Here is a 22591-nt window from a genome sequence, read left to right on the forward strand (position 1 = left end):
CAGCAGATCCACTTATGAAGGGACTGAGTAGGGTTAAGCACTTGCAGCATGCTAGGAGTATTGGGCTGAAGGATGATATTAGCATAGATTAGATAGTAGTAGAAACGTGTAATAGATAAATGTAATTAACATTTGATGATTAAATAAAAGAGTATTATTTATGAGTAATGTTACTGTCTTATGTTAATTGTTTAACTATTGTTTCATTTTGCATGTTTTGACTTCCAAAATAATTGAATTTATTAAGAATAATCGAATTGTTCAAATTTTCCACAATCATTCATATGTTGGAAGTAAATATGAATGAAGATTGTCATGAATTGGTGTGTAGATTGTCTAAATGGTATTAGACATATCAAAGGGTTGCTGCAACGTTCATGAGTGCTTATGAACAAGTTTTGAGCATTGGAACAAACTCGCGCTTGCTGGAATCACCTTATGGAATATGATATAAAAGGGTGATCGCAAGACGATAATATCATATAGTCTTAAAACCTAGATATATGGTTTGTTATTTGTTAATTGGTTGTACATTGATAATGCGAAAACGCATCAGTAACTCGGTGTTATAAAACGCATTGTTGGGTATAGTTGATTAATGAATAAGTAAATGCATATAAGTCGAAGTTTATCTGTTACTTTTATCCCAAGAGGGTAAAAGAATATCTCGGCCGCTCGATGATTTGATTTGACTTATGTGTCGGGCCCGATTAGAATTGAATTGATGTGTTCGATTAAGTTCTATGTCAAATAAATCGGAGATCGAGAAACCAAATGCTAGACAAATTATTCCATAGAATTGTCAGCATGATATCTAACAGAGGACTGTACGATCCCTTATCTAAAGGACAAGATTGATTAGATCAGAGTTTGACAGCGTCTTTGAGAGCTACGATTGCAAATCGAATTGTACTTGTGCATATAGTTACTAGACTTATCCAAGTGGGAGACTGTTGGAATAGTGTCTAAGGCTACAACTATATTGGGCAAGTATTTGACCCGATTGTGCATGGTCCTTTTGGGTTGCCTTCACCATAGCAACTTGACAGGATGATTTATTATGAGAGAATAAATATTATTAATATATTATGAGAATAATATATGGAATAATAATATTGTTATTTGATTAATATAAGTCATAAAATTAATTAGAATTAATTTGGTGACTTAAAGAGATTAATTAAATAAAAGGGTATAAACTGTTAATTGTTTGATAGTTACACTTTGGGCTGTAAATCCTTCATGGATAGGGTTGGACGATTTCTAGGGCTTGGGATAAGCCACAAATCATCAGAGGGCTTATCTTGGAAAGGATTTGGATTGCTTTGAGTAAAAGTTATCCAATTAGGGTTTAAGGGTGAAACCCTAGGAGCCTTAAAAGTATAAATAGACCCTTGGGGCAAGGGAAATCGGCACCTGTGCTTAAGCAAAGAAACCCTGGCCAATTTCTTCCCACTCCTCTCTCCTAAATCAACCTCTTGCTAGTTGGTGTTTGTAAGCCATTAGAGGAGTGACATTTGTGACTCTAAAGCTCCGATAACAAGAAGATCAAACAAGTGTTTCAAGGTAAACTTCTAACTATGATTTTGTATTGTTCTTATACTCTATTAGCCATTAGAAGTCTTGGAATCAATGCATGTTTAATTAGAGAAACCTAGATCCAAGCATTAGGGTTTGTATGTGCACATAGGAATGTTCATATGGCGAAAACCCATCAAAAAGTTTCTCAAATTTGAAAATATGGGAGAGTACTTTAGTATCAGTTTTGTGATCATCTTAATGATTAAGAAACCATAGCATAATTAGTTCTCTAAGGAAATCTTAGTGCATACTTATGACTAAGATGAGGAATCTTGAATTGTTGAAATGGTTAAATCAAGAAGATGAGTCATACTTCATTCCAATACAAGTCTTAGAGTCATAATCCAAGATTGTAATTTGAGTGACATGTCTTAAAGAAGGTTTAAAACACTTGTCAAATGTAAGAGTAAAAGTTTCCTACTCTTGTACATTTGAAATTGGTAAGTTGTGATGTTTTGGATAAAACAAAGACCAACTAAGGCCAATTATGTGAAGTGTTTGTCTTGATTAGAATTTGCACTATCTCCTGGATGTTTGACAAGGGAGTCTTATAGGTCAAGAGGATAGTGGGAGTCTTAAAGGTCTTGAAAGTCTCAAGAACTAATCAAGAATAAAACCTGAAGTTCTTCACTAGCACACGACTTGAGGTTTATAACCTATCATGTTGACATATTCTGTGCCCATTCCAGTTAAAGTTGGCTTTGCATATGAGTTTTTAGAGTTCTCAATTGGTTGGAGAAGAAGGAAAAGATGAGAAGAAGAGAGCATCTTGTAGAGAGAGAAAGTTAGAGAGAAGAAGTGTGTGTGTGAGAGAGAATCTATTGTAAGGAGCATAATTCATATTGAATACATCATAGATTCATCTTCTTCTTCTTCTCCTTCTCTTATATATTGATTTGACATCATCCAATTGATTGGGATTCCGCACCATCAATTGGATCTGATTGATACACAAGCAATTTTGGTATCAGAGCTTGGTTGTATCAATCATTTTTTTCAGATCTAGAGCTTATTTGATCTTATTTTGAAAAGACAAATTTTTGTTTTAGGATAGTTTAAATTTGCGCATTTACTTTCGTTTCTCTCCTATGCACAAATTTAGGGGGAGAAATAAAAACAAAACAAAAATTAAAAAATTAAAAAAAAAAGAAAATCAAAATAATAATGTGTCGGTTATGGAATGTGCTTGAGGGAGATGTTTTGGGAAGTGATATGATTATGTGATAACATGCAACCTAAGTCTGCGTAACGTACCCAAAGTTGAAGGGTCTATGCTCTGGTTTGATGCGTCAGTAGGCTCGAAGAATTTAACAGACTTGACTAGGTGCAGATGAACTTAAGGAATCCATAGACTTGATAAATCTTGACCTAGTTAGTTCCGTTCAGCCTGACAATACGACGCTTGGATAGGTTTAGCAGGGAGATATATATGGGAATCTACTCGTCACATTAAATGAACCTGTATCTGGAACCGTGGTTTAAGCTTTTCCTCGATGTGTGGATTCTGTCCTTAATTCCGGTATTGATGGGGCGACTGGTAAATTCCGATGAATTAGCTCTGTAGAAAATCATTTTCTTTCTTTCTTACTGTTAGTCATATGTTGCCTCCTCTGCGTGATTGGAAGAGATCTGACCTGGACTGCAACATATGCAAATCTATTTCTCTGCATATTATATCTATGAAATTCTTCTTATCTGTTAGCCATACGTTGTCTCTTTTGCATGATTAACAATCCGACCTGGTACACAGCATATGCAACCTTCTACTTCTCAATCCCTCTAAAACTATAAGTGATAATACTCTGAATCTATCTTCTCCCCTAATGATGGTCTGCTCATCCGATGTAAGGAGTACTTTGGAAGTCCTTGATTACCGGGGCATATCTGGAAGCGGGAAGCATGTTCCAGTACAATTAAAATTGAACACTCAAAGATTGTCTATAGATCTCGCTGCTCAATTTAGGTGGACAACAATATCCCTGGTCGTCGTCAGCTGAACGGTCCTTAAGATATAGTATCTAGAAACTTAGGATCAGATATAATATCTAGGAACTTAGGATCACATTGTCTTGTCACTTATAGTATGTCCTAATTTTGTCACAAATTTTTCGTGTTTAACTGGACAACAATACCGGCGATCGACCAGAAAAAGACGTGAAGATAGAAGGTACCGACAAGCGGATAAAGGTTGTCTAAAAACTTTGATCCTAAATCATTCTTAAAGTTAGATATTATTTTATTTTTGTTAAATTTGTTCATAGTTTTCCTCTATGCATAAATTTTAGGGGGAGAATTAAAAATAATTCAAAAATCAAACAAAAATCAGAAAATTAAAAATCCAAAAATAGTGTTATTTCTTGTTCAGAAAAATCAGAAAATCCAAAAATATTTTATTTTGTGTGTTAATTTTTCTTTTAGTTTTGTTTTGTCTTGAAAAGTGATTTCAGGTATAGATAAGACTCATGAAGTTTGTGTTGAAGATTTCTGAGCCAATGCTTCATCTGTGATCATCGAAGAATTCACATTCGAAGGAACAAGAAATGAAGATTATCCTTTCAACATTTAATTTGTGAACCCCAGAAGCAAGGTGAAGCTGAAATTGAAGATTATGTGACGGATTGCATTGAAGCCTCCTCAATCAGTCTGCTGCTATCTTAAAGCTGCTGAAGTGATCCAGAAGATTCGTTCTCTCTGTTCTCTCTGAAAATTCTCAAGCTGAAAGCGCTATCTTTTAAGAATCAGTACATCAAGCCTCCTCACCCAACATGCGTTCAATGTCAAATTTTGAAGAAAAACCCAACCGCTCAAGATGAATTCATGTATTGAAGATTCATATGTTCATCTTCATGCTGTGAAGAAATTTGAAGATTAATGCTAAAGCCAAGCTCCAAATGAAGATTAACAAGTAAAAGCAGCTACTTTTTAGGGGAGTTTGTTGGGCCAATTAGAAAAGAAAGCTATAAACCAAGGGGGAGATTGTTGGCTCAAAAATATGGTTTATACTTTGCTTTTCTAGGAAAATATATTTTTATGTAATATTGTATGTGTGTGCGGCTGTACACATGTGTATGGCTGGAGGTCCATATAAATAAAGGAGTGCATGTGAGTGTACGGTTGGAGAAAAAGAAAGGAAAAGAAGGCTAGAGTTGGAAAAGAAAGCTAGAGAGAAGAAGTGTGAGTGAGAGAGAATCTATTGTAAGGAACATAACTCATATCATTAATACATCATAGATTCATCTTCTTCTTCTTTTCATTCTCTTATATATTGATATGAAATCATCCAATTCATTGGGATTCCGCACCATCAATTGGATTTGATTGATACACAAGCAATTTTGGGGACTTATAATTGGTATTAGAGCTTGGTTGTATCAATCAATTTTTTCAGATCTGGAGCATATTTGATCGTATTTTGAAAAGAGAATATCGTTTTTGGACAGATCTCGCAAAAATAAGGGGGGTTACTTCTTTGCATTTTTCATAAAAACGAGTTTTTGAGCAAAAAAGGGTGAAAAACGTCGTTTTTTTCGCAAATCTGTTGAAGGAGTGCGGCCACTTGAAGGTGTGCGGCTCAGCAGCCTCGGTGTGTGCGGCTCGGTGTGCGGCCCCAGATTACGGCTCGGTGTGCGGCCCCAGATTACGGCTCGGAGTGTGCGCCTCTGTGTGCGGTCTCGTGTCGGTCCAGCTTCTTCCCCTCGGTCTCGCATCTGGTTCACGGCTCAGCAGAATCGGTCTCGGCTTCGCGGCTTCGTCCTCGCTTCGCAGCTCTAGTCCTCGCAAGCAGCAACCTCGCATAGCAGCCCTTTCATAAAAAAAGGGAAACGAAGTTGAGGTGCCAGGAATCGAACCGTGGACCTCCTGGTCATTAACAAGCGCGCCTTAACCAACTCGTCTAGGAGGATCTTTGTATCATTCTTCCGAAATTTGAAATATAACTCGTGCTTTTCGAACCTAATTTCGCATTTTTAACAAAATCAACCCAAAAATCAATTTTCTTTATTTTTAAAATCCTTTTTCAACCCAAAAATTTTAGTTTTTAAATTTTAACTTTTATTTTTGAATTTTTAGTTAGAATTTTAACTTTGACTTTTAAAAGTTGATGCTTGACTTTAAATTTTGACTTTCTCGTTTGACTTTTAAATTTTCAAATTTGGCTTTTCTATTTGACTTTTCAAGTTTGACTTTTAAATTTGACTGTTTAAATTTGACTTTTAAGGTTGACTTTCTCGGTTTTTAAGTCAAAGGACAATTAGAAATATAAAAATATATAATTTTTTTTTAAAAAAAAATGAGTTCCACATCAATTCCGGTAAATGAAGTTTCATGTACTCCATCTTGTAAAGCTACAATAAAATTTCTTCGCGAACAAATTGATTTGCTAAAAAGGGAAAATGAGGACCTTAAATATGAAGGCTATACTCTAAGGAAAGGTCAGAAACCTTTAAAAGCACAATTAGAGGCCAAGACTAAGGACTTTAGGAAATTACAAGAAGATTACAACAACAAGTGTGAAAATTATGATCACATTAAACGCAAACTTGCTGCTGTAACTGAAGAACTTGATGCTTTGAAAATAAAGTGTGGAAAAACAGATGTTAGTTTCAAAAATTATTCTGCATCAAGTAATACTGTCGAGTCCTTAGTAGAAAAGCAATTGAGTTTTAAAGACAATCAAACCAACGGTCTAGGGTATCACAGTGTGCCCCCTCCTTTTAATCATAACTATAACCCACCCCTTGAGACCAATGAGGAAGAAATGCCTGCTCAGTATGGCCAAACCCCTGCTCTAGATTCTGTTAAGACTGAACAATCAGGGCCAACTGAGGGTGCTAAGCTGAACGATACTAATGATTCTACTTCTTGTGCAGGTAAAGTAGTAGAGGATGAGAACAAGGAGAAAACTATTGAACACACCAATGACTCCTTGAACTCTGAATCTGTTGCTTCGAACTCAACTGCTTCTGATCAACCTGTTGTTGAGAAGTACAGGCCACCATTTCAAGTGAAACGGTCGACCTGTTGCAACTGTGCGTGTGGGAACAATCAGAAACAAGGCAAAGACACGCCACCAGGGGCAGGAAGAAACAACTCCACAGTGAAGAAAAAGACATGTTTTCACTGTGGAACACCTAGACACATTGCCAGAAATTGTCCGAATCGAGCATACATTCCCTACTACGCACAAGGGTGGCAGAACACGCCAAGATGGAGATACTTCAAAAGAAACCCCTCAAGGTCATGTTCAGACAATGACGATTGGAATGCCACGGAGGACAAGAGTTCAACTCCCAAGGCCAAGAAATCAAATCCTAAGGTCAAGAAGGGAATGTCGGCCAAGAAGCCAAATCCAAGAGATGCTCCCATGAAGTCAAAATCAAAGTCATCTCAACGGCCGACATCTAGATCAAAAACAAGTACTGAGCCACCCATCAGATCGAAAAAGAAATGGGTTAAACCCAACTACAAATGGGTTCCAAAGGCTCACTCTCCTAAATCTTCTAACGCTTCTAATATTTTTACATCATATGTTTGTGATAAACAAGATATGTCATGGGAGAGAGTACCGTGCAAGGATGACAAAGGTCGAACTAGTTTTAAAATGGACTGGGTTCCAAAGACCAACTGATCCCGCTATGTGCTGGAGCAGCTATGGAGGCATATCATCAGACTTCGGTTTGTTGGTAGTGGCTGTTTCAGGCACATGATAGGAGGCACCTCTCAACTATACAACACTCAGAACATTGTTTGAGAGTATGTGTCCTTGTGGGAAGGGAAGAAAGGAAATGATCACTCATGGGGTTTGTGCATAACGACATGAAGAATTTTCGGATCTGTTTTGAGATTACGCGTGCTGTTCTCAGACCTTCTTGATGTAAATTCAATCGGTAACTTACGGTTTGAGTTTTCTTCTCTATACTCCTGAGTTTTTCTTAAGCTGATTCGCTTTAAAGACAAATTTTTGTTTTAGGATAGTTTAAATTTGCGCATTTACTTTTGTTTCTCTCCTATGCACAAATTTAGGGGGAGAAATAAAAACACAACAAAAATTTTAAAATTTTAAAAAAATAATAAAGAAATAAAATAAAAAAAAATATAAATAAAATAATATGTTGGTTATGGAATGTGCTTGAGGGAGATGTTTTGGGAAGTGAGTGATAACGGGCAATCTGAGTCTGCGTAACGTACCCAAAGTTGAAGGGTCTATGCTCTGGTTTGATGCGTCGGTAGGCACGAAAGATTCTAAATGGACATGACTAGGCAGAATTGAACTTAGGAAATCAAATGACTTGACAAATCTTGACCTAGATAGTTCCGTTTAGCCTAACAATACGACGCTCGGATAGATTGAGCAGGGATATATATATATATATATATATATATATATATATATATATATATATATATATATATATGGGAATCTACTCGTCGCATTAAATGAAGCCGTACTTGGAACCGTGGTTTAACTTTTCCTCGATGTGCGGATTCTGTCCTTAATTCCGGTTGGATGGGGCGACTGGTAAATTCCGATAAATTAGGTCTGTAGAATGTCATTTTCTTTCTTTCCGTCTGTTAGTCATATGTTGTCTCCTTTGCGTGACTTCCAATCCAACCTGGTACACAACATATGCAACTCTATTTCTCTGCAAGTTATATATGTGAAAGACTTCTTATCTGTTAGCCATATTCTGTCTCTTCTGCGCGACTTCTAATCCTACCTGGTACACAGCATATGCAACCTTCTACTTCTCAACCCCTCTGAAGAAATAAATAACAAGTAATAGAATTCTAAATCTATCCTCTCTCTGAATGGTTGTCTGCTCACCTGGTGTAAGGAGTACTCTGGAAGTTCTTGATTACCGGGGCATATCAGGAAACGGGAAACACGTTCTAGTACACTAAAAATTGAACACATACAGATTGTCTATAGATCTCGCTGCTCAATTTAGGTGGACAACAATATCCCTGGTCGTCGTCAGCTAATGGTCCTTAAGATATAGTAAGATATAGTATCTAGAAACTTAGGATCGGATATAATATCTAGGAACTTAGGATCACATTGTCTTGTCACTTATAGTATGTCCTAATTTTGTCACAATTTTTTGTGTTTAAGTGGACAACAATACCGACAATCGACCAGACAAAGATGTGAAGATAAAAGGTACCGACAAGCGGATAAAGGTTGTCTAAAAACTTTGATCCCAAATCATTCTTAAAGATTAGATATCATTTTACTTTTGTTAAATTTGTTCATAGTTTTTCTCTATGCACAAATTTTAGGGGGAGAATCAAAAATAATTCAAAAATCAATCAAAAATCAGAAAATTAAAATCCAAAAATAGTGTTATTTCTTGTTCAGAAAAATCAGAAAATCCAAAAATATTTTTGTTTCTATTTTTATTTTTATTTTGTGTGTTAATTTTTCTTTTAGTTTTGTTTTGTCTTGAAAAGAGATTTCAGGTATAGAAAAGAGTCATGAAGTTTGTGTTGAAGATTTCTGAGTCAAGGCTTCATCTGTGAGCATCGAAGAATTTGCATTCGGAGGAGCAAGAAATGAAGATTATTCTTTAAACATTCAATCTATCAACCCCAGAAGCATGGTGAAGATGTACTTGAAGATTATGCCACATATTGCATTGAAGCCTCCTCGATCAATCTGTTGTTATCTATGAACCTGCTTAAGTGATCCAGAAGATTTGTTCTCTCTATTCTCTCTGAAGATTCTCATGCTGAAAGCGCTATCTTTCAAGAATCAGTACAACAAGCCTCCTCACCCAATGTGCGTTCAATGTCAAATTCTTCAAGAAATGCCCAACTACTCAAGATGAAGTCATTCATAGAAGATTCATATGTTCATCTTGATGCTGTGAAGAAATCTGAAGATTAATGCTGAAGCCAAGCTCCCAACGAAGATTAACAAGAAAAGCCAACTACTTTTTAGGGGGGGCTTATTAGGCCAGTTAGAAAAGAAAGCTATAAACCAAGGGGGAGATTGTTGGGTCAAAATATGGTTTATACTTTGCTTTTCTTGGAAAATATATTTTTATGTAATGTTGTATGTGTTTGCGGTTTGTGTGTACGGCCCTACACGTGTGTACGGCCGTACACTGGGTGTGTGGCTGTACACATGTGTATAGCTGGAGGTCCATATAAATAGAGTGTGCATGTGGGAGTGTACGGTTGGAGGGGAGGAGAGCATCTTGTAGAGAGTGAAAGTTAGAGAGAAGAGGTGTGTGAGAGAATCTATTGTAAGGAGCATAATTCATATTGAATACATCATAGATTCATCATCTTCTTCTTCTCATTCTCTTCTATATTGATCTGACATCATCCAATTGATTGGGATTCCACACCATCAATTGGATATGATTGATACACAAGCAATTTTGGGGACTTACACACAACAACTTGGAATCAATGGCAGACCCTTGAGCCGCCAGGTGGCAAGAAATTAAGATTGAGTTCAATCCATATGAGTTTGGATTTGTCATTATCCTTGTCTTGTGACTATGGTTTTGACAAATTCATATGGGTAGGAACTCATACACCATAAAAATCTAAGTGTCATAAGGTTTCTCTCCGATTCATGAAAATGATGGTGAGGAAACACTTTCACTAAGTAGATTTTAGCTAGATAGCAATTGCGATATTTGCATTCTCAAAGTCGTTAGTGGAGCGTGTGTAGTTAACCGACACACTAACCTGGACTTGTGAGAAGTGGAAAAAAGGTCTAACCATTATGATTATGGCATCCCTCTTCATAATTGTTTAGACACACCTATGATCTATCTAAGGGAAGGTGTATGATTTTGATAAAGTTTTATCAAAACAATCTAGTATCAAAAATCTGAACTTTGGTAAGAAAGTCAGTTGATTTCTAAGTACATGTCAAAGCTAGTGGGAGCATAAGTGTCATGCTAATAATCATCATGTTAGTGGGAGCATGATAATTATGATAAGTATTGCAAGTTAGCAATGTTAATTATGTAAAACAAAAGTTTCAATTGGGAAAGAGTTGTTTTGCTATAATTAAGGGAGAGGAAATTATACTTCATCTCAAATCTAAAAGCTTAGATTGAGGTTTTAAACGTATTTAGTCAAGGATATATATATGAATTTCATCTTGGAATGGCTCAACATAAGAAAATTATGTATATGGGTCCATTATTTGCGTTCTAAAATTCAATTATGATTACGGCATCCCTTTTCATAATCTGAATTATGAGAACTTGGAAAATAGAAATGGAAATGTTATAGCAAAAGACTGGTTTAGTCTTTATGTGTGACATCATGAATCATGTCCCATATGCTTCGGATATAGGATCGATTACATGTGCTATATTCATCCTTTCTAAAAAAATTTCCAAATGCCTGGGGCATTAAGAAGGGAAAAGGTCTAGAATTGGATATGACTAAAAGGATTAATCAATTGTCGAGGACAATCTATGGTTTACCAAAGATTGGGTGCTTAAGGACAGTTGGAAGTATAGTGATAATTCCTGGAAGGACCATATTGACATAATCTGTAAGGAGGCAACTCTTGTTCAGAATTGATAGTCAAAATGAATCTAGAAATGTTTCAAAGTTAGAATTTTCAATCTATGTAAGATTAAGGAAACTTAATGCAAGAAGGATGTTTCCAAGGAGTTGATCTCCTTTGGAATACTTTGTAATGTTTGTTGTCAAGTCCTTGTGACTTTGTGCATAATTATTACAAGAGGATCAATGCATATAAGTTTAGAATCTAACAGATTTCAGTAAATCGCATAAATTTGGAATTTTTGCATTTGCAGTAAGGATTTGGGACTATGAAAAGAGGATCATTGGAGTTATGTTCAATTGATCTATTTCACAAATTAAAGATCATAGAAAAACATAGTATGCATACTTGGTGTATGACATGACTAGTGTTTAGAAAACATAGTGTACATGCTTGGAGCATGGGACAACTATTGTTTTAAATTCAAGAATAAAGTTGATAGCTGAAACAGTATACAATGAATAATGTGTAATCATATGGTGGTAAATAAAAGGTGTTTTATTTATGTTCATAGGTTTTGATACCATATTGGATTCAATTATTGTTGTGTTTCATTTTGCATGTTTTGACTTCCAGAATAAACTAGGTTATTCTTCCAGAATGACTAAGTTATTCAAACCATCCACAGTCGGTCATATGTTGGAAGTAGATATGAATCAAGACTGTCATGGGTTGGCTTGTAGAGGTTTAAGATGTTGGACAAAGGGCTACAACACTCATGAGTGCTCATAAGTTCTGAGTATTGGATTCAACCCGCGCTCATTGGAATCACTTCATGGATTTTATCACGAGTGATCATGAGACGATAATATCTTATATTCTTCAAACCTAGAGATATGAGTTGTTACTATGAATTGGTTGTACATTGATTGCACGAAAACACATTCGGTAACTAACGTGCCTTTGTGTATGATTCAACAAGTAGTAGAACAAGCCATATGAGTCGAAGTTTATCCATTCCTTTTACCTTCGGGATAAAAGCGATATCTGTGCTCGGCCGGGCCAGGACTGATTTGATTTGTTCATATAGTCAGTCGTCATAAATCAGAAATCGGGAAACAACAAATGGACAGAGAGAATGATTATAGTCCATGTCTCAGTCCATATGATATCCAGAATGGAGGAATATATGATCCCTTATCTAATGGACAAGTCATTGACAAAGGTCAGAGTTCATCTACAAGGTCAAAGTTCAACAGAAGCTTTTGAGAGCTACGATTGCCAATCAGTTCTTGAAGTCATACGCAATAATAGTTTTAGACTTATCCAAGTGGGAGACTGTTGGATTAATGTCTAAGTCCATAACTATAATTGGTAAGACTTGACCCGACCCGACATCGTCCATTTGGGTTGCATGGCATCATGCATTTGGGTAGACTAAAATGAGAGACATAACACTTAAGGTTTGTTAATATATTATAAGTTCTAATATATTAATAAGGTTATTTAATTAGTATTGATCAAGAATTAATTTGGAATTAATTAAGTGATCAAAAGGAGACTAATTAAATATATGGGTTGATTGTGTAAATCATTCATTCTTATATATGTGGGCTTGTGATCCAAGATTCCTTATGTTGGACTAAGTCCATGGGGTGACCCATGGATGCTCCATGGAGGTTTAAATCCATGGAGCATAAGGAATGGGTAAAGTCATGAGTTACATGGTGTAACCCTAATAGCCACCATATAAAAGGATCCCATGGCTCAAGAAATCATGCACTATGTGTGAGTGTGAGGGCTAGACGATTTCAAGGAGTGTTCAAGTTTCTCTCAAGTTATTCCAAGTGTATTTGGTGTTGTGTGAACCATTTGAGGTGCCACACTTGGGGCACTAGGCACTCAAGCTTCATGAAGACTTTATACATCAAAGAGGTATGTATTCTATCTTGTTATATTCATTGTTTTGTATGCTAGATTAGGATAATACCTTAGAAGTTCATATTTGGATGTATAATAGAGAAAACATAGATCCAAGGTATTTATGGTTGCATGTACACTTAGGAGTGTTAGAATCCTCAAAACCCAACAGTAACATCCCAAAATTTAAGACCAAAAATTTCATTTTTAGTTTAATAATTCATAAAACCAACAATATAAATGTTGGGTTTTATACAAACAATCCTATGTGTGTCTGCAACCCTAATTTGGATCTACGTTTTCACTATTAGACATACAACAAATAAACACAAAAGGAAACCCTAGCATGCATCTAATATTTCGAAAATCACAAACGAAAGGGATTAGAATACATATGTTTGTTGCTATATTGTAATAACAACTAAATCTTGAAGTTCTTTTCTCTTGAGAACAAGTACCACAAATGTAGTACCTCTAATGGCTCACAAACACACAAGAGTGAAATGGTGAATATGAAAGAGAGGAGAGAATGTAACTAGCTCTAGAAATCATCTCTTCTAGGGTTTCTCAAAGGGTGCGAAGAATTCTTAAGCCTAGGGATCTATTTATACTAGAGGCCAGCTAGGGTTTTAGGGTGGAAACCGTAATCCCTTAGCTTAGGGCCTAAGCAAGTCCATGGACCTCCTTACATTAGGGACTTGGATGAAAACTCCTAGATCCTTCTAGGATTTTCGTACTAGCCATAAAAAGGGTGATCCATATGGCCCAAAGCCCCAACTATCAAATAATTACAAAACAACCCATGTACTTTTAATCCAATCCTTTAATCCCAAAATTAATTCCAAATTAATTTCTGATTAAATACTAATTAATAATATGTTCCAAATTAATATATTATTCATATAATATATTAATAAATCATATTTATGCCCCAATTTATTATTCTTAATAATAAATCAGCCTCTCTCCTCAATAGTCATCTCGTCTAGTCACCAGTGTGAAGGCAACCCAAAAGGACCATGCTACTATCGGGTCAAGTACTTCCTATTTATAGTTATGGGCTTAGACACCTAATCCAACAATAAAAACATCCCATGTAAAAACCAATGTTTCAATAATCAAAACATCTTATCATAAAACAATATTAGAGTGTAATCCCAAAGATCTCATGTGCGGAAAACATAGTGTGATGCGTTGCGATCGAGCCGACTCCTTTCCTTTGAAAACGAAATACCTGAAAGCAAAACTGAAAACCATAAGCATGAAGCTTAGTGAGTTCCCCCCATCATACCATATACCATACAAATAACATACTATCAGACATATCTGGGTGCCCGACCTACCCCTTCGGTCTCTTTCAACAGGTAACCACGTAACATATCGATGGCCTACCGCTTCAGTCTCTTTCAACCGGTAAGCGCCTAACATATTTGGGTGTTGGCCTACCCCTTCGGTCTCTTTCAACCGATAATTGGGGACTATTTCACCCCTAGCACTACCACATAATACCCTAGCATATACACATAAATCACATACTGCCTAGCATATCTGGGTGTTAGCGTACCCCTTCAGTCTCTTTCAACTAGTAATGGAGACTATTTCACCCCTACCACTACCACATAATAGCATAACATAACATACTATCAGGCATATCTGGGTTCCCGACCTACCCTCTAGTTTATTTCAACCGACTATGGGGTCTAACCTATCCATCCTACCACTATCACATAACATCATAGCATATGGGATTTTTGGGCTTGAATTCTTGGTTTAGGCTATAGGTTGGGTTTTCTTCATTTGGGCCTTGTTGGGACATTAGACTTCTGTTTTAGGCTTGTGGCTAGTGTCTTGGACTCTTCATATTTTAGGCCCATGATGGGTATGGGCCCAAGTTGGAAGATTAGGCTATATTTGGGCTTTGGGTGATCAAATAGAATTTGGGCCTGTATAGTAGTTGAATTGAGCCTTGGTCTTGGCCCAAGTTAGATAAAGGGTAAAATGGTGTTTTGCCCTGATGATAGGCCCAATTGAATATACTGATGGTTATGGATTGAGATCCAGTTATTAATTAGATGTTAATGGTATTGATAGCGCGAGGATTATCGGACCAGCGGACAGATATTTATTTGTGTGACTGAGTAGCTTGAGGTGAGTTTCCTCACTAGGTTTAGAGGGTCGAAGGCACCAATTAAATTAATTAAATCATTATGGATTAAATAACTATTTATAACCAATTAATAAAATAATTCAAATTTAATCCTAATCCTAATCCTTCTAAATTTCGAAAATAGGCTAGGGTTTATCAGGTTTTAATAGTTCAAATTTTAAGGATTTTAAAATAACAAATAAGGAAACACGGTAAACTCTAAAAGGGACACCTCAATTTTCAAAAATGGGAAAAGGAGGCTAGGTTCTTTAAAACCTTTGCTAAAATCGAAAATATGAGAGTGGAGGCTAAGGTTTCAAGAACCCTAGGGATTTTTGAAAATTGCCTCCTACGGGTTTAGCTTCTATAAACCCTAATTTTGATCTATTCAATTTTGTGAAAGATCAATAAGAACAATGTATCTGATACCAATGATGGGTTTTATAGGTTACAAAAATGTTATTTTGGCAGAAAAACTTAAACCATATGTTCACATGAACCATAAAGGATCTACGTTCTCACTATGATTTGCAAATAACTATTGAATATCAAGAACCCTAAAAGTATGTTTCTATTTTCAAAATTAACAAAGGGTTATTAGGAAAATCAAAATAGGCTTGAAGTTAGTCCTTATAAAGCTACTCAATCCATGTTAATCTTCACAAACCTACCACAATACTTATGGTAGGTTTGAATTCACTCAAAATAAATCCTTGATCAACAACAGGCTTGGATTCACTCCTTATGAAGCAACGAACAAAAGGAAACCCAATTTCAAATTCTTTCACATATTTGGATGTTGTTGCTACATCAAGAACAATAGGGATCAACTAGGCAAATTCGCACCCAAGGCTGATGAAGGTATATTTCTTGAATATTACCTTCATGTTGTAGCCTATAAAGTTCTGAATAAGCGAACTAGGGTGATAGAGGAAAGCAATGATATCACATATGACGAAAGCTATGTGAGGGTTCTAAATGGTAGTACCTTTTAATAACATGAACCAATCATCACCTACTAATACTTATACAATAGTCCATGATATTGAAGTATTATTTCAAATTTCTCTTTCCAACTTAACCCTCAGCCTTAGAATTAGAAAAAGATCACAAAAATAGCTTCTCCTGATATCTCTCAACATCATCAACCATCAAAAGACTCTAGTTCCACCAAAGGTTAGGTTAAGGAGGAACCATCTTCGAATGATTCTATTTCTAAAAGTCCTTTAGAATCATTTGAACAATTTACCCCAACCTCCCGTCATCATTATGGTCCAGTCATAACACTAGTCACTGCATCTTTGTGGGGGAACCACCTTTAAATGGTTCCACTCTTAAAGGTAGTTTAGAATGAAACCTTTGCACGTGTTGCAAGAATAGAAGCCATTAGGATTTTTGTGGCATTTGCTGGACACAAGAACTTTAAGGTTTACCAAATGGATGTTCAATGTTCTTTCTTAAATGGAAAAATCAATAGGGATGTCTATGTTTAACTCGAGTGGTTCCGCTCCTTCAAGTCTCTTCACATCCACTCCATCTGTTGAATTCAAGTATAAAATAATTGAGGGGGAACCACCTACTTTAGGTAGTTCTAGGCTCTTTGAAGACGATGTTTTTGAAGAAACATTCACCTTTGATTACCCACCTCGTCCAAGAGGACAATATGAGATGGCTTTCACCCCTCAAATTCTTAAGGAAAGTCATCTCACAAAATGAATAAAGGATCATACAGCCAATCAAATCATAGGTGATATAGATTCTAGAGTAGTGACTCATTCAGCAACCAAGAATGAATGTCTAAGAGCAAGCTTTCTATCCATAATAGAGCCCAAAGGAATCAAAGATGCTCTACAAGATGCAGATTGGGTAAAAGCAATGCAAGAAGATTTAGCTGAATTTGAATGCAACAACGTGTGGGACTTAGTGCCAACACCAGAAGGAGTATCAATTGTTGGTTCAAGATGGGTCTATAGAAACAACAGTGATGAAGATGGAGTTATCATCAAGAACAAAGCCAGATTGGTTGTCAAAGGCTACTCGCAACAAGAAGGCATAGACTATGATGAAACCTTTACACCTGTTGCAAGAATAAAAGCCATTAGGATTTTCTTGGCATTTGCTGCACACAAGAACTTTAAGGTTTACCAAATGGATGTGCCATGTGCATTCTTAAATGGAAAAATTGATTGGGATGCCTATGTTCAACAACCTCCTGGATTCGAAGATCCAAAGTTCCCTAACCATTGCTATAAGCTTCAAAAGGTTGTATATGGGTTGAAGCAAACTCCAAGAGAATGGTATGGAACACTATCCAAATTCATGGAAGATTTCAATTTTCTAAGAGGTTCTATCGATTCCACTCTATTTAGGAAAATCCACAACAACCATCTAATTGTTGTGCAAATCTACGTCGACGACATCATATTTGGTTCAACTAGCAAGGAACTTAGTGTTGAGTTTGCTAAGTTGATTAAAAGAAAATTTAGAATGAGTATGATGGATGAGCTCAACTACTTCCTAGGTCTACAAATTCGTTAATCTCCTAAGGGAATCTTTATTGGTCAAGAGAAGTATATCAAAAACCTGTTGAAGAGATACTCCATGGAGAATGCATCAACTCAAAGACACCAATGTCTACATCCTACAAACTTGATTCAGACCTTGATGGGAAATTTGTAAATCAGAAGCACTACAGAGGAATGATTAGCTCATTATTGTATCTTATAGATAGTCAACCATACAACATGTTTTAAACATGTCTGTGTGCACGCTTTCAAGCAAATAAAAGGGAATCACACCTCATGGCAGTCAAAAGAATTTTCAAATATCTAAAAGGAACTGCTTCTCTAGGTCTATTCTATCTTGATAAAGGAAACTTCTATCTCCAAGCCTTTACTAACTCAGATTATAGAGGATGCAAGCTTGACAGAAAGAGCAACTCTGGTAGCTATTAATTCTTAGGAGGCAGATTGGTTAGTTGGACATCAAAAAAATAAACATGTGTTTCAACCTCTACTACTGAAGCTGAATACATTGGTACCGCCAGTTACAGTTCTCAAGTGCTCTGGATGAAAACACAGATGAGAGATTATGGGTTCTAAATGCAATAGCTCTCCAGATATTGTGACTCTAAGAGTGCAATCGCAATCTCACATAATTTAGTCAACAACTCAATGACCAAGCACATATATATCAGGTATCACTTCCTAAAATATAATATTCAAAAAGGTCATACTGAGCTTAATTTTGTTCCTACATATGAAGAGACTACATATGTGTTCACAAAAGCTCTGGATGAATCCAAGTTCTTACACTTTCTAGGACAAGTTGGCATGCGTCAGCCAGAATCTCTAGGTATTTTAAGGTTTTTTATATGCTTTCAAAAAGTGTTTTTAAAGAAATCTCTAAAAATATTTTAATCTTTTTTCTTTATTTTACACAAAAGAAAACTCAATAAAGATTTTTTCTTTCATCTTTACTTTACGCAAGAGAAATCTACAAAAAGATTTTATTTTTTTGTCTTTTGTCTTTACTTTAATGAAAAGAAAACACAAAAAAGATTTTATCTTTTATTGTTTTTAGGATAATGCAAGTTGTTATCACAATTATGCAAATGAAGATGGTTAGTTGCTCCACACATTAATGAACTTTTAAAATACCAAATTATGTGGTTCTTCAGTTTGCTTCAGCACACAACTAATATTGGTACTTTAGTAGTAATTAACAAGCTTCACTGTTGTACTCTACTTAGAGTTATAACATACATCAGGTACTAATGTTACATGAGATAATTTGAGGCGAACTCTAAAGTTTAGTTAAGCCAATGTGTTATAGTATATTTGTGGCTTCCCTATCCTAGTGAACTCATGAGACAAGAACACGAACTTGTGTAGTTTGAGCGACATAAGAAGTTTTGCTTTGTAAATATCGATACCTAATAAAAAGCCTATCTGTTAAAACAAAGCGAGTCAAGTTCCAAGTTTATCTGTTTAATTTCTGCACTTTGAGTCTAGTCATATATACAATAAGTTATAGTTTTGGAGTGGAGTCAATCTATGACCTTTGAGACTCGATGAGTATTCCCCCTGGGGATATTTATATTTATTCACCTAATTATAAAATCTTGGATGGATGGAAAGAAATACCGTTTAAAAGACTTTTATAGAAAGTCATAGACTCCCTTAGCTACCTAAGCGATTACGAGCACTGCAATGAATTTCTTAAAAAGTCATGCACTAAAATACAAATAGAAATAAAGCTAGGAATTATTTTCTTGTTTACTTTGTCATAGTTAGAGATATGAGAAAAGTTAAAAAAAATTAAAAAAATAAATAAATAATCAATCAAAATAAATCAAAACAAGGTTCTACAAAAATATAAAGAAGTGTAGTTATATTCTTATGTTAATTATATATATATATATATATATATATATATATATATATATATATATATATATATATATTATTTTCTCTTTAAAGTTGTGACACTTGGAATTTGGCGATACATTTTGAAACGAAAGGGTAAATAAAAAGTTATAGGTGGTAGGAATGTCAAAAATGAATGTTGTTCAAAATAAGTGTGGAACGTTTATGAGGATTGTGATTATTTAGGGTTTGGGAAGTAACTAGGCCTTAGACACAACTATATGCATTGCGGTGAAATATAATTGGTGAGTACAAATCGGGTTATTCTATGTGATGTTAATGAATTCAAATTAAATCTGTAATGACCAAAAATTTCAACCAATTTAAAACATTTTAATTCATTCAAAAACCATTAAATTCATACATCTTGTTTTCAAAATAGTTTAAACATCAGAGTATCCCCCGGAACCATATCACATAAATCATAAAACATGAGGAGCGGTACGATCACGTCTTCGCCTTGCCACGATCTCCTGAAGTACCTGAAACAATACACTGAACTGTAAGCCCGAAAGCTTAGTGAGTTACCCCTAAAATACCAACCACACATAAACATACTCATAACATATCATAAATAGAACAGACATGCACATCGGGTCTACTGTGTGACTGGTCCGCCCGCACTAGGCCTTCAGTCCACCTGGTCCACCCTCCGAGTCTAGCCATGTACATCGAGTCTACATTGTGATTGGTCTACCCACATCGGGCCTTCAACCCACCTGGTCCACTCTCTAAGTCTACAGTATGACTGCTCCGCCCACACCGGGCCTTTAGTCGGCCTGGTCCACTCTCCGAGCCTCGACACGTCTGGTCCGACCTCTTGGGGCCTTTAACCTATCCGGACCACTCGCCGGGCCTTTGGAATATCCGGTCCGCCCTGGGTATGTTGGCTTACAGCACAAAGCAGGACCCGCCTCAACCTAACTCCCCCCCCCCCCCCCCCCCCCCCCCCCCGTCAAGCAACCATGTGCACATAAAACAATTAATCACATAACAAATCCTTAACCAGACAAACAGTCTATCAAATCACATAGCATATCAACATCCTAACCAGGATTCCGACCTAACCGGTCACTAGCATAACATTACCATATATACCAGGTACCTACCTTAACCAGGTCACTAACATAACACCATCCTAAATACCAGGATGCAAATCTAGCAAAACAATAACATAGCAAACAATACTCGGATTTCCATCCGATAAAGGGCCAGCCTTGGTGCCGTAGACCCTGTCGATATAGTGAGGATAACTCACCTGAATGAAGAACCGAACCACGGAATCCCACACCCGAAGCACTGCTCCAAACTCCAACACCTATTGCCATCAATGGACCATTGACATAAATAACCAATTACCATAACACCTTTCAAGGTCAAAGTCAATGTCCAGGCCAAAGTCAAACTTCCTGACTGACTATACTCACTGAGTCAACCCGTTGACTCGTCGAGTCCTTATACTCTAAAAACTCTTAGAACACGACTCAACTCGCCGAGTCACCCAAGACTCGTCGAGTCCAACGATCTCCGAGTCCCATCCTGCACAACTCACAGAGTCACCCCTCGACTAACTGATACGAGGCCTTAACCAGAAGAGGCTAGGGTTCCGCGACCAGACTCGTCGAGTCCAAGAACAGACTCGCCGTGTCCAAGGCAATCTTCAACAGACTCGCCGAGTTGTTCTTCCAACTCGCCCATGATTATGTTCATACAACTCGTCGAGTACACTCATGTGACTCGCCGAGTCTCTCCAGCTCTCAATCCATACAGAGGCTTTTCGAGCCATGCAGGGGCTCCAATCCATAGATTCACTCTTCTACAGTCTAACCCTCACATAAAGTGGCAAACTTTACATGAAACCAAGGAGATATAAAACCAAAACACTCTAGGGCTAGGGTTTATGACAAAGGGGCTTCACCAATAACTCTTAGACAGAAGCTTTATGACATTTTGGACCATCACAAGTCTAGATCTGAAGTAGCAACCTCGGATCTAAGCCTTTAACTCGAAATATCTCTCAATCATACCAAAAGTGCCCCAAATCTCAAATGATAAAAGATCTAGATACAAAAGAGCCCAATCAACAGATTATTACCTCCAATATATACCCCAACTGAAGTAGATACCGGATCTACACCACCCCTTTGCAGCAAGCCTCTTGATCTTCAAGCCCCTTTCCAAGATTTTCTCCTCCAAAGCTCTTTCCTCTCTATTAATGGAGGCTCACTCGATTCTAGGGTTTATGGATCTCAAAAGGGTAGCAAAGAGGTTGAGGGTGGGTTATAATGTGCTTTATATAGGATACAACCCCCGGGATTAGGGTTTTATCTCTTCAGCACAAACTCGGCGAGTTTGCCACTTAAACCGCGACGGAATCCCACTTTGACTCGGCGAGTAAGCAGACCTATTCATCGAGTCCCTTTCCTAAATTTACACTTTTGGCCCTTCATTGAACTTCTGAAATTTGGGATGTTACAACTCTCCTCCACTTAAATTAGGCTTCGTCCTCGAAGCCTACTGCAGTATACGCTTCAGAACAAACCCCTTGCACTGCAGACTACGATTTCTCAATCAACTCAAGCTCTTACAAACACTACTTCTACATCTCTCTTAAATGGATTATTCTCACGTGGCATCCTTTCCACTACTCCAAGCTGACCATCGACCTTCCAACTCAATGGGACCATATATTAACCCCGTATCACTCGATGATACCATCCCTCAAATCAGGAACACACCTTCATGCCCTGCGAAAGCTAGATACCATAAACACCCACTGAGCTCTGCCAAGACACTGATACCACAAACACCCACTAAGCTCTACGAAGACACTAATCCATCTTCTTTCGCCCAAAATCGGTGATAACCCTGATAATTTGCAACCTGGAATGAATCATGTTCCACCCTCTGGTTCTATCCCTTATGCGCTGTCAGGGTGCTGCATCCTTCAGCTCCCATAACCCATCAACCAACCATATCGCGCAACCACTCATACCTGGCCCAATCAGCCTCGGCTGGAATATCAGGCACGCCTATAAT

The 22591-nt window shown here is 36.8% G+C and overlaps 1 protein-coding gene across 1 annotated transcript; it reads left to right on the forward strand.

Annotated features, from left to right (window-relative positions):
- The first annotated feature begins 16586 nt into the window (after window positions 1-16586).
- LOC111897355 (uncharacterized) lies at window positions 16587-18752 on the forward strand. The gene is made up of 3 exons (XM_023893310.1): window positions 16587-16824; window positions 16873-17264; window positions 18708-18752. The coding sequence occupies exons 1-3, from the start codon at window positions 16587-16589 to the stop codon at window positions 18750-18752; spliced, it is 675 nt and encodes a 224-aa protein (XP_023749078.1).
- Window positions 18753-22591: the final 3839 nt, after the last annotated feature.

Source organism: Lactuca sativa, chromosome 2 (assembly GCF_002870075.4).
Source record: "Lactuca sativa cultivar Salinas chromosome 2, Lsat_Salinas_v11, whole genome shotgun sequence".
Lineage (NCBI taxonomy): Eukaryota > Viridiplantae > Streptophyta > Magnoliopsida > Asterales > Asteraceae > Lactuca > Lactuca sativa.